A 12,637-nucleotide genomic window follows, 5' to 3' on the forward strand; every position below is an offset into this window, starting at 1 on the left:
AATTTTATATTATGTGCATTTTATCACAATTTAAAAAGTAGGTTTCTGACTGTTAAAGTAAAAGCTGACTGATTATGTAGAAGTAAAGTGTGACAACAACAGAAAATAGGACAACAAACAATATACAAGTATAAAGGTGTAAGATTCATATACTACACATGCAATGGCGTACTGTCACTTACAGGTAGGTATAGATGGTGTTAGTGGTAGAGAACGTGCCTGCCAATGCAGGAGACATAAGAGACATGGATTTGATCCGTGGATCGGGATGATCCCCTGGAGGAGGGTATGGCAACCCACTCCAGTATTCTAGCCTGGAGAATACCATGGACAGAGGAACCTGGCAAGCTATAGTCCATAGGGTTGTAGAGCCTGACATGACTGAAGTGACTTAGCATGAATGCATATTAATTTAGAGCATTAATTTTCTATTTTCAACCTTAGAGAAACTAATAAAAACAAAATAAATAGATGTAACTAACAAGCCAATAAAGAAGAGAAAATGGAATCCAAAGCAAAGACTCATGTGCTTCTATTTGCCATTTAATGTAAGTGAAGGAGCCAGCCTAGGTGTAAAAACAGAAGAGACCATGTTGCTCTGAGGATCCCGTGCCTAGTATAAGTGGGTGACAGCTGGCGCAGAAGGTGGTAATGTATGTCCACTACTGCTAAATTTGATCTTAACTGTTTTTCTTTTAAGAAAAGCCAAAAATCTATTTATGCATTGAATAGATATAATTCATCTATTCATCTAGATGCAATTAATCTATGAATAGAATAATTCATCTATTATTCATTGATTCATGTGAAATCTTCTGGTTTTTAAGTTGTCTTTATTTTAAAATAGCGCTGACTAATTAAATGCATCTGTAGTCTACATATAGCCTTCAGATAACTAATATGATAACTCTAATTTAAATAAAGTGAACAATAAAAGGAATCAATGATGGACTAAAAATAGAGAGTGTGATTTCTGTGAATGGAACATTTATCACTTAATGTGCCCTATACCTTCCTACTTTTGTTCCTGCTCTTGCTTTTACCTTTTTCTGATATTTTCTGTCCAATTTCTTTTTCAAAATTCAAATCAACTGCCATCTTTTCCTAGGAATTTTGTTTCTTCTTCTAGTCAGAACTGACATTTGTTTCCTTAACAATCAAGACCCTCTTGCTTGGGCAAAGCACTAATAAATCCACTTGGAGTACATGTGAATCAATGCGGTTATGATTCCATGAATGAAAAAACTCAAAACATTTATTAACTTTCCCCCCACCATAGACTAGACCTGCAATGTTCATTCATGCTTTTAGCCTAAACTTGTCTCTTCCCAACACTTTTTCTGTATACAGCTGCTATGGGGAATCTGTTCTGGAACATATACTTCCCTGACCAAGGAAACTATTCAATGACTCCTTCCCTGCAAGAAGTTGATTCCTTGGCTCCACAGTTTTTGTCTTCCAGTGCCCGACTCATCTCATCTCTTGCTATCTTTACCCTGCACTTGAATTTTCCTAAATACGAAATTACACACAATTCAATGAATTGACTCTCAGCTCTCAGCTTAGAAGACTCTCCATTCAACTTCTCACCAAGCTCTGCTTCCTCATGGCAATACTGTTTTTTTTGTTTGTTTAGCCATCTCTACTCCACCTACTGCCACAAACAGCCTCGCTGTGCTGCCTCTGTGCTGGGTGGGATAGAGGGTGTCCATCCATCGCCCAGCTTCCCCAGGTTCAGCTATTTTAGTCTCACTTGGAAGCTCTTACGGAGACTGAGCCAACCCAAGGTTACGTGGAACTGTGGTGCCCTCTACTGCTTTCCAGAACCGTGACTACTTTGCTTTCTGTCATTCAACACAAGAGAAAATGCTAATAGAACACACGGGAAATAAGTGGATAGACCATCATTTCCCAGGGCAAACACTGAATTTCATATTAAAACAAATATTATGAAATGCTAATATATATTCTTCTAACATGTGAATTTCCATAAGGTATGCCTTATTATTTTACTATCCTTTCAGGTCCAACCTAAGGCTCTTTATATGGTCATAAATATTAAGAGAAGACACAGGGTTATCATTTCATCACATGGAGAAATTAAGTATTTAAGCCACGTAGTTAAACAAAATTTAAAGATTAGCTCTCAATAAACATAATTTCCATGTGTTCAATAATATGCATTGACTTTAGACTGATAGGGAAAACATGCAAATTTTAAAAATAATTCATGAAAAGAATATAAATTCTCTTACAGTTGATTGAATCCAGTAAAGTATTATTGTTAAAAATCAGTATCTGTAACTCTCACTAATACAAAATAATCCCTGGTTTATCTACATTTCTTTGCAAAAATTACTAAATGATTTCCTTTGGTAATCTCTAAGGCTTTAAATTCACTAGTTATTTGAACTCTTTGATTTGCCTTATGCTGTTTAATATTGGGAAAATAGTAATTATCACTGGTATCTCTAAACCTAGAATTCTAACACTTAGTAGGTTACAATTATATAGATTTTTATTGCTTTTAATTTAATGGTTTTGATTGTCAATAAGCTATATCTTAGTGATATGATTTTTGAGTAATTAGAAAATGAAGAAATGTCTGTCTTCAATTTATTCATTTTAGAATCAGAAAAGCCTTTCAAATAAGCATTTTATCTAATTTATATTTCATGCAGAATCACTGGAATCAGAGCTATTTAATACTATGACTAAGTGTATACTCAGAATAACTTTCTTATATTTGGAACATTTATGTATTTTTATGTCCTATTTCTGAAATATATCTAGAAGCTGCTATTTTTAGAAAATCTTAGAATTTTTGGCATGTGCAAAAGTGCCAGCAGTTAGTTTAGATTTGGACTGCGTTGTATTAAACATAACTAAGGATAGTGTGACTTCACACACTGAATGATTAAAGATCTTTTCTGGAGAGTTAGAAATTCGCCCTTCTCACAATTATTCTGTTGAGAGTGACTGTAAACAATTCAGTCAGAGTATTTTGACTCTTGACTCTCAAAGTCTTTCTTTGTCTTTTGTCAGAGTATGACAAAAGACATAGAAATGATAATACACTGTCCATCAGGTTCTTGCTGGGTTTATTTAAACATTGAACATCTCCCCCTGGGTGTTCTCATAGCCAAGAGGCATCCGGTCCGGAGAAAATCAGACGCTGCCATCTTAAAACCAGAACTGTGCTTGCTTTGCTTCCCTATCCTGCCCGAGCGTCATTTGTGCCAGCCAGCCTCAGCACTCAGAGTAGGCACGCTGAGGCAGAGACGAACATGACCTCAATAATGAAATTTCACGTGTTCGTGGGTGCGGGAGGTAACGCCCTACAGCAGAATTCAAGTCCGATACCCACTCACAAGTCTGCAGACCCTAAGTCCTCTTGTCACTGACAAGAAGGCTTCTTGTCAAGAAAGGAACTTCCCAGCCTCCCCAAATGTACAGAGCAATTAGGTAAGCGTTTAATTCTAATTAATCCATTTTACTGACTTTACTTCTCATAGCAATGAATTACAATTCTTTACAAAGTAGCCTCAGAGGCCAGTTTCTTCCTATAGAGAGGAGGAGCTGCAGACACAGGGGCCTGCGTAGAGGACTGAGGCAGGACTTAGGCCCGGCCAGAAAGGCGCTCAGGGCTGGTCCTGAGACAGGAAAGCTCTCGGCACCCCGGCCTTCGGCGCCTGCCTGGACACCCCCTTTCCATCTCAGCCCTAAAAAGAGGGACACGAGGCACCGATACACTCCGGCAGGCTACCAAGAAACTTCATCAGAAACGTGGCCTGTCCCAGAGCTGGCCAAGCTGGGGACCCCGAACGCCCCCACTTCCTCGCAGCCGGCCCGGGGCCAGGGCGCGTTTGGTGAGAGTCTGGCGGCCTCTACCGGAGCGCCTCCGCAGAGGAGCGTTTCTCAGAGCCGGAGCCGACATGTAGCGCTCGCGCGAGGTGAGAGCGCGCCCCGGCGCGCCGGGGGCGCCAGGGGCTCTGCAGCGGGGCGGCGCGCGGCCTCGGGCGCGGAGCTGAGCCGCAGGGCGGCGGCGGGAGCGCGGGGGGCGCCCCAGGCGCTCGGCCCGGGAGCACCGGGGAAGTTCGCGCTGGCGGCATGGGGCGGTGACGCCGCACCGGCCTCTGCGCCTGCCAGCCGGGGAGAGCAGACGGGGGAGGAGGATGCGCCCTCGCCGACGGCTCGCCTTCCCGGGCCGGCGCGCGGGGTAAGCCCGGGCGCGCGGGACCGGGGCCGTGGGGTCAGGAGCTGCGGACGGCGGCGGGAGGGCAAGCGGCCCCGGCTCGGCCCGCATGCCTCTCCTCGAGGGTACCTGGCTCAGGGAGGGCGGTGGAGGCAGGCGGGGCCCCGCGGGCGGCCGGGAGCGCAAACTTTCCCCCGGCGACTGCGGAGGCGCAGCCCGCGCGGGAGGGCAGGGGCGTCCAGAGCAGCGCGGCGCCGCCGGACGGGGCGCCGGGGCGCAAGACCCACGGACCTGCCGGTAGGAACTGGGGCACGAGGCTCCCGCCGCGGTCACCGGAGCCGAGGGCCGAGAACGCCCCCCGGGGGCCCCGCCAGCCGCCGGGCTCCGAGGCGCGGCTGGCTGGGCGCTTCCTGCAGGGTGGGCGCGGGCTCGGGCTCGAGACTTGGGGGCGGGGGCGCGAGCGGGTCGCGCTGGCGGCTCGAGGCCGGGAGACACGGAGCCGACGCTGCACCGCGCGCTCCGGGCCGAGGAGGAAAGCGCCGCGCGGCAGGACGCTCCGCTAGGACCCGGGGCGGCAGCAGGGCAGGTCTGCCGGGGCCAGAAGCGAGCCGGGGAGGGTGGGCAAACGGTTGGCGCTGGGCGCGCCGCTGCGGACCGGGCGGGCGGCCGACTCTACCCGGCCGCGGGCCCCCGGGCGCGGAGGCTGCAGCTCTGCAGTGCCACCCCCGCGCCCGCGAGCCCCCGCGGAGGTCCCGGGACCGTGGGAGACAGCCTGTCTTTGGGGCTCCCGACTCCCTCAAAGCCTGGTCCAGATTGTCACCAGGCTGAGGGCGGCAGGAGGTGCCGCCCGGGTTTCCCGCATGCAGCGCCGCGTGCTCGCCGCCGGGACTCCGGCCCGGGTTTGGAGAGCAGCCCCTGGACGCACCCAGGCAATCCCCGCCCTGCCTTTCTCGACTCGAGGGCCTTGGTTTCGGAGGTGTACCTGTTGTGTGTTTCTCTCTTTCGGAGTTGGCCTGGGGTCTCCTCGGGAAAATGTTGCTTTTGAACACGCGGTGCTCCTTTATGATGTCTATCCATTTGCGTTATGCGCATATTGAGAAATGTATCCCTTCTCTAGGGTTAGTTGCAGAGCCCAGGGATTGTGCCTGCTTGGATTTCAAATGCATTAATTAGGGCCCACCATGTAATCCAGAGCCGAGAGACTTTCCAAAATGCAGTGATTACTAAGTTATTTAGTCATGGGGACAGACTGCTGAGAAAGTGGCAGCCTTCTTTTATAAGCAGTTCTTATATTGTCGTGATCTTGCAGAAGACTTGTTTAAATGTGCCTTTTTTCCCCTCTTTCCACATACTTTCTCATAGCACCTTGCAGAACAAGGAGTAGCTTGCTGGCTTTGACGCGTGGCAAATATTTCAGAAAGGTAAAATTATTCCACTTGTGGATTTGACAGATGTAAAATACAGTTAGATAACTTCAGGCATTGATTCTAATAATAGGACTAGAGGGTCATTTGATCACATGGAAAAAGTAAAACAAAGAATTTGCGACATGGGAAAGATAAATTAGGAGAATGATTCTGCACCCTGAGTAAAGGTGAAAATCAAGCCTACTGTAATTTCTTTTTACACCCCCAACTTACTGGCCAGTGAACACAGATAATTCTCGATATGGAACTGTGATGGACAAGGACAGCCAGGCTCCTTTCTTTATGCATTGTGTATGTTAGCAGTGTGATTTGATTCTAGAACTGTTTCATGGCAACATTCATGTTTATGTTTTTTCCCCTTTCAGCTTCAAGATCAAGGTGGAGAAAGGAATAGCTATTCTTCCAAATTCATCTGCTTCAGCTGTTTTTCTTACTGGGAATGGACAATGGAATGTTCTCTAGCTTTATCATGATCAAAAACCTCCTTCTCTTTTGTATTTCCATGAACTTAGCCAGTCACTTTGGGTAAGTTATCATCTATGCTTTGATTTTACAATTTTCAGGGCACAAGTACCTTTTAGAAACTTTGTTGAGCAGTGTATCAGCAAACCCTCATTGGCCACCTTTGCAGTCCCATAGAGTTTTAAGAGTCCTTGCCTTACCCCACGCTTAATTCCGAGCAAGGCTGCTTCCAGTGTAAGGTCTCTGAAGTCAGTCAGAGAAAAGAAGCACATTGTTTTCAGAAGTGGAAGCCGAAGATGGTTTCAGAGTAAGCTGTGTTTCCTCCCACTCAGGTTAAAGCAGGATTGAAAAGCTGACCTGCATGAAGGACATTTATTGCTTGTTGGACAAAGCAGTGGGCAACAGTCTTTGTCGTCCTTAGTTCCAAACAAACTAAGGATTGTTGTCCTTAGTTCCATTCTGTAAAGGAATTTGCCTTTAAAGCCAAGCCTACTGTAGGTGGCACTGACAAGGACTCGCAGTGGTCCTGACTTGAGCCAAAGGCTCAAGCAAACGCAGATACCAGAAACTGCATGTGTCTGATGATCTGCAGGACCCCAGGGCATTTGGTATTACCAGTGCCTTTAAGCTCTTTCATCTTGGCCTTTAGTATCAGTGTACTGATTCTAATAGTTTTTCATCAAACTAGTGATAACCCAAGTTCCTGACAAACTTCTTATGAGGTGCTGACTCTGTCCTCTTCTTCCCAAAATTGCTCTGGCTAATCACAAGGATTGTAACTTGAAGTTGGTGGTGTGTTTAGTCGATAAGTCGTATCCGACTCTTTGCAATCCCTTGGACTATAGCCCATGAGGCTCCTCTGTCCATGGGATACTCTAGGCAAGAATACTGGAGTGGGTTGCAATTTCCTTCTTCAGGGGATCTTCCCCACCCAGGGATTGAACCTGTGTCTCCTCTCTTGGCAGGCAGGCTCTTTACCCCTGAGCCAGCAGGGAGACCCCAACTTAAAGTTGGTGGAGTGTAATTAAGAAGTTAAATTTTAGGACAAAAGTCACCAAACACCCCTTATGTGAAAATCAGTGGTGAAGGTTGCCCTTGTGTGAATCATGGAGGCATCTGCAGGGCGCAGTGGCTCTGCAATACATCCCCACGAGTCGGCAGGAAGGAGGCCCCTCCAAAGTCCATGACCCTCTCTCTTTGTTCTCAGGACATTTTCTGTACTTCTGACTTCCCAAGTCTGTACAGACGAGAAAGCAGAGAGAGAGAGGTCTGTGACCATCCCCAGGTGTGTGGCTGGTACACGACGGCATGGGGCTGTGTTCCAGCTCCATCAGAGACGTGTCTGGCCCTCAGCACCGTGAAGGGGACAGAGTGTGTGTGCTACCCATGCCTGTGGGACAGCCTCCTAGCCAGTCAGGGCGTTCCCTTGGGACACAGTGTTTGTTGTTATTCTTACCTTGCTGCTCGTCTTGAATGGGTACTTCCCTACTTGTGCCTTTGGTTTCCTTATCTGTTCAGTGAATGTCTTCCCTTCAAGGGCTCTCCCTGCTGCTAAATCTTCTAGGATTTAACCATAGTGTTCCCACATACATCCTGCATACATCCCTCCTGCATGAGAAGTGTGTTTAGAAGTGAAATCAAACACAATATTTTAAATTTCCAAGTTAATACATTAGGTAGGTAGTTTGCTTACTGATATATTGAATACATTTATCAATATTTCAGATGTAAGAAATATGCTAGGATTGGAAACGTATTTTTTTCCTAAGATTTTAGTCAAAGATATTTCTGTGAATCTGCATATTCTATAGTCAAGAAGGTATTATGCTCACCTGATGGATGAAAGTCTGAAGTATGAAAAAATGTGCATATGGAGTTTGGCCATTAGAAGCAGCTGTACTTGATTTCTTACTCAATTTGATGACTTTCTGATGTCATCTTCAAAATAGAGAGAGAACTCTTAGTTTCTAGAAGCTAATACAGAACAAGTAGTAGAATACCCCTGAATCTCCTTGACAGTTAGTTGTTGGAGAAGTTTTGAACCTGTCGGATATAAGTTTAATAGTCCATCCTAAAATGACACCTACTAACTGCAGAAATTAATGAGACACAGAACAGTATGTGAAAAAGGAAAATATCCTTGATTCCACCACACAGATACAATCATCCTTCCCATTCTAGTGTGTTTCTTCCTCTTGCTTCTATGCCTAGCTTTATACAGTTGGGATCATACTGTGTTTTCAGTTCTGTAATTTTTGTGCTTTCTTCACGCCAATACTTTGTTACCACAGAATCTTAAAATGTATGACGTAAAATGGACAAGTGTATTGCAGTGCATAAATGCTTTGTCATGGGCTACATCCCTAATTAGGGGTGTTTGCATTGTTTCCGATTGTGTTGTTTTCCTACATATCTGTGAACATATCCGTCCTACAATTGCTTTAAGTATTTGAGTTCATTTCTATTAGAAGATGTTTCTGTAAGTGGAATTTTACGTCAGCCTCTCTGAGTGCTTTTAGCTCTTGGTTTTGTGCGTCCATTTGCTTCTGGGCATCAAGATCTGTAGCAAAGTGGGAAGTCAAGTAGGTTATGGTTTTCAGCAGAAGGCATCTTGACGTCTAGGGGCACAAGGGCCTATCGATTTCCCTTTTCATACAAGGCTCCTTTCACTTGGTTATTACTGTAAATGAACTTAAGAATAATTTTGTCAAATTGCAAAGAGAGTTTCAGAACACTTATTTGATTTAAAATCTTGACAAAATAATATCTGTTGCAATATGAAGTGCCTATTGTTACGATGTCTGTTTTAGAGGACACTTATGAGCTGAGCATCGTTAGCCCTGGCTTACAGTCAGGGAGACGAGAGGAAAAGAGGCTACTGGTGGGTTTACCATGCTGGTCGTGCTGGGGTTCTGTCCTCAGCCCTCGTCAGAGGGAACCTGCCGGGTGGTCCTGGGGTTCTCGTCTTGGCTTCACATGGTTTGCAGGGAAGGTCTTAGTCAGACTGACCTATAGAGGAAGGGGGCATAATTTTGAAAGGAATTCTCTGCATCAGGGTAGAGAGAATTTTCCGTTCTGAGATTACAGGAAAAAAAAGAGCTTGGTAAGCTCTGTTATCTTCTTCCGAAGAAAGAGTTTATGTGATTTTGTTCTAAAGAAAGGTGAACAGGGAAGCATGAAAGGTCGTAATTTGCACATTGTGGGACGGAAGAAATGTGGATACCTGTAAATGCATAAAGAAAATCAGACAACTGGTGAAGGGTAAAGAGTGATAGGAAACTGCTCTCAGTCAGAGAGCAGAGGAAAGAGGCAGGATGCTGTGCTTCTGTGCAATACAAAATCATACACTGTTTGTGAAAAACATGTGGATCTGGCAATCAGGAAATTTATGTGATAAGTAAAATGTATTTGGTGATTATATAAGATACGGTGAAATTGCTTTGAAAATATGAGTCTCATGTCTTCTCCCTTTTATTTTCTAAATTTGATCAGAGCCACCAGTAGCTCATTTTCAGTAGCCTTTGTAATTCTTCTGTTAGTTTTAAGTTATATAACAGAGCATGAGTCAAGTGTATAACAGAGCAGAGACATATCTGACTGTCAGCCTTGTGTGATGTCACATTCAGAGGCATGGCATAATTTGAGGCATTATAGTTATTTTAACCAGTAATCACACATACATGATATAAAGACGCCAGCACAGAAACAATGTTTGCATCAATGTAAGGTCAAAACATAATTTAATCTGAAGTTACTTTATCATCATCTGAAAAATCATACTTTTCAGACTTGATTAGATCAGTGATAATTGCAGGATAAATTTGAGGATTATCAACTCCATAATATGGTAAAATCTGATTCCATTCATTTAATAATATTAAACACTGTTTAGAGGTTTATCTATTGGAAAGTAAAAAATGCATTAGAATTTTATCACATGGGAGCTATAATTCAAATAGACTTTGGAAAACAGTATTCTATAATTGGCAATTATAGGCAGGTTCTTGTAGAAGTAGCTTAAGAAAAGGAATAGATAAGGTTCTTCTTTATCTGTCTGCATAAGCATGCTAACCGGGACTGTTGGTTTCATGAAGAGGGCCTGTTCATACACGTTCTCAAGGACAGTTCTCTTCTCTTAACTAGAGCAGAAAGTGCACTCTCTCTGAGTCATTCATGTACTCATGATGTCTTTTTAAATGGCAAGAGGGAAATTCCCATATGGAAAGTTCTTCCTGCTTGTTACTGCAGATTCACAAGACTAGGACTGATGGTCATCATGACAGTTATAAAACCACAGAGAAGTGCTGTGAAGCAGATAGGACACTCACAGGTGATGAGGCACTTATGTGGAGGCTGCAGGGATAGCCAGAGACCTTGCATATAGTAAACATTTCAGGTGATTAAGATCCTGTGCTGTGCTGTGCTTAGTCACTAAGTTGTGTCCAACTCTTTGTGACCGCATGGACTGTAACCCACCAGGCTCCTCTGTCCATAGGGATTTTCCAAGCAAGAATATTGGGGTGGGTTGCCATTTCCTACTCCAGGGGATCTTCCCTTCGACACAGCGGTCAAACCCAAGGGTCCTGCATTGCAGGTGGATTCTTTACCATCTGAGCCACCAGGGAAGCCCAAGAATACTGGAAAGGGTAGCCTATCTCTTCTCCAGTGGATCTTCTTGACCCAGAATTGAACTGGGGTCTTCTGCATTCCAGGAAAGCCCGACTAAGACCTTACTACAGAGTAATGCCAACATTTTTTTAAGGCACCAAAACAAAATACTTCCAAATTACCTGCTTAAAACTTAAAACTGCTAAGCAAAGCTTAGATGGATAGCCAGCCAGCCCTTCTCTGGCCATCAGCTCCAAGATGAGTAACTGGCTTGGTTCAAGGGGAGAAGGAGAATGTAGGTTTTTGGATTTTTTAAACAAAGGTACAATTGCATAACATGCGTATTTTAATTGATGTGAAATTTCAAAGGAAAATATTAGAATCAAAAGTAGAATTCTAGTGGCAGCAACAATACTTATAAGTGCTTACATGAGTACTTCTTCATTTCCAGAATGCATTTTCAAAAGAAATGTACTGTTTAATTTTCACAGAATCCTCTCTCTGTAGGTGAAAAGAGTTAAGGTGATAGAATACAGAAAAACATGTCTAAGTTTCATCATTGAAAAGTAGGAAAGTCAGGGTCCATCTCCAGGGCATGAGCTAGCAACATCAATGCAGGAGCTTCTCCAGAATGTCTGCATATTTAAGCTGCAACAGAAAGGGATAGAATGGGGGGAAATCTGTACATTGGAATCTTCTAACCTAGAACTCAAATAGCACTGCTCTAAAGATAGTATTTCATAGCCTGAATAAAATCAAATACAAAATATATACTATGAAATATGATGTAATAGAGAGGGAACCATCTTATAGGAAAATTAAGATAGACAATGAAACAGACTTTAGCAGTTCATTGAAAATTCTGTTTTATTTGTATTTATTTAACAATTTATATCAAGATCAAAAGGCAAACCTAAAAATAAATGAAACCCAGGAGCAGTTCATTTTCACTTTTAACCACAGGAAGAAATTGGGCCATCACTCCATAATCAATTTAGTTCCTACTTCAGGGATGTAGGTATCATTTTGACAGGACAGTGAAGCTGTTTTTTGTGGCAGCAGTTACTAAGCCTGCCTGCAACTCAAGTTTCCTAATCTCCAAGTTAAAGTAATAACAGATCCTATGCCACAGAGTTGATGTGAAGGATAAATGCACGTATGCTAAATGCTGAAACATGGCCAGGTAAGGAGGGAGTGCTAAGTCCAGGCTAGCACTATCCTTCTGGGTGTTGTGACCAAGAAGCGCCAAGGTTTGCTAGACTCACGGGCTGGGCACAGCAAAGTCCACAAGCTTAGTCCCATTGGTAGAGTCTCCCTTCTGTGTAAGGGCGCACATTCACAGTTATTGGTTCTGGATCGGGGTTTGGGCATTCTGCAGGATGGTACCCTGCAGCTGCGTCAGGGTCTGTTGAGTCCTTCCTACATGCCAGGCACTGTCCTAGGTGCTGAGATCCTGTGATGGGCAGAGCAAAGCCTGCCTTCCAGGAGGGCTCCTTCTGGTGCAGTAAGTAAACATGTACTTATCAATTGGGTCACAAGGATTGCTGTGAAGAGTAATTCAGAGTAGGAGGTAGTGAGTGTGCTGGGAGATGTACTCAAGCAGATGTCTGAAGAATGAGCCTGTCTTGGTGGTGATGATCGGACGGTTGAGAGGAGCAGCAGAGGCAGGGTGACTGAAGAAGCCAGCTTGAGGATGGGGAAGGTTGGTGGGAGGCAGGGCCAGAGAGGCAGCATGGGAAGGGGATAGTCAGATCGTCTGTAGGCCATGCAGGGTAGCATCGGGACTAGCAGTTGGCTGTTGAAGAGTGAAATCTGATCCCACTGAGACCTGCAGTCAGTAAAGCTGACTCTGGCTGTAAGTGGAGAGTAAACTCAGAGTCTGGGTGGGGAGGCTTAGTAAAGGGGGGGCCAGGAAAAGGCGGTCAGGAGGTGAAGGTAGTGCCCC

The 12,637-nt window shown here is 44.5% G+C and overlaps 1 protein-coding gene across 3 annotated transcripts in view; it reads left to right on the forward strand.

Moving 5' to 3' along the window:
- The first annotated feature begins 3,892 nt into the window (after positions 1–3,892).
- The window catches only part of GABRA5 (gamma-aminobutyric acid type A receptor subunit alpha5), a 90,117-nt gene continuing 81,372 nt past the window's right edge, over positions 3,893–12,637 (forward strand). For 2 of the 3 annotated variants that reach the window (XM_055556054.1, XM_055556056.1), the window contains exons 1-3: positions 3,893–3,953; positions 5,558–5,616; positions 5,988–6,147. In XM_055556054.1, coding sequence (XP_055412029.1) covers positions 6,062–6,147 — 86 coding nt within the window. In that variant the 5' untranslated portion in view covers positions 3,893–3,953; positions 5,558–5,616; positions 5,988–6,061. The remainder of the gene's footprint in view (positions 3,954–5,557; positions 5,617–5,987; positions 6,148–12,637) is intronic. The other variant, XM_055556055.1, reaches the window with a different exon arrangement.

Source organism: Bubalus kerabau, chromosome 19, assembly GCF_029407905.1.
Source record: "Bubalus kerabau isolate K-KA32 ecotype Philippines breed swamp buffalo chromosome 19, PCC_UOA_SB_1v2, whole genome shotgun sequence".
In the NCBI taxonomy this organism is placed as follows: domain Eukaryota; kingdom Metazoa; phylum Chordata; class Mammalia; order Artiodactyla; family Bovidae; genus Bubalus; species Bubalus kerabau.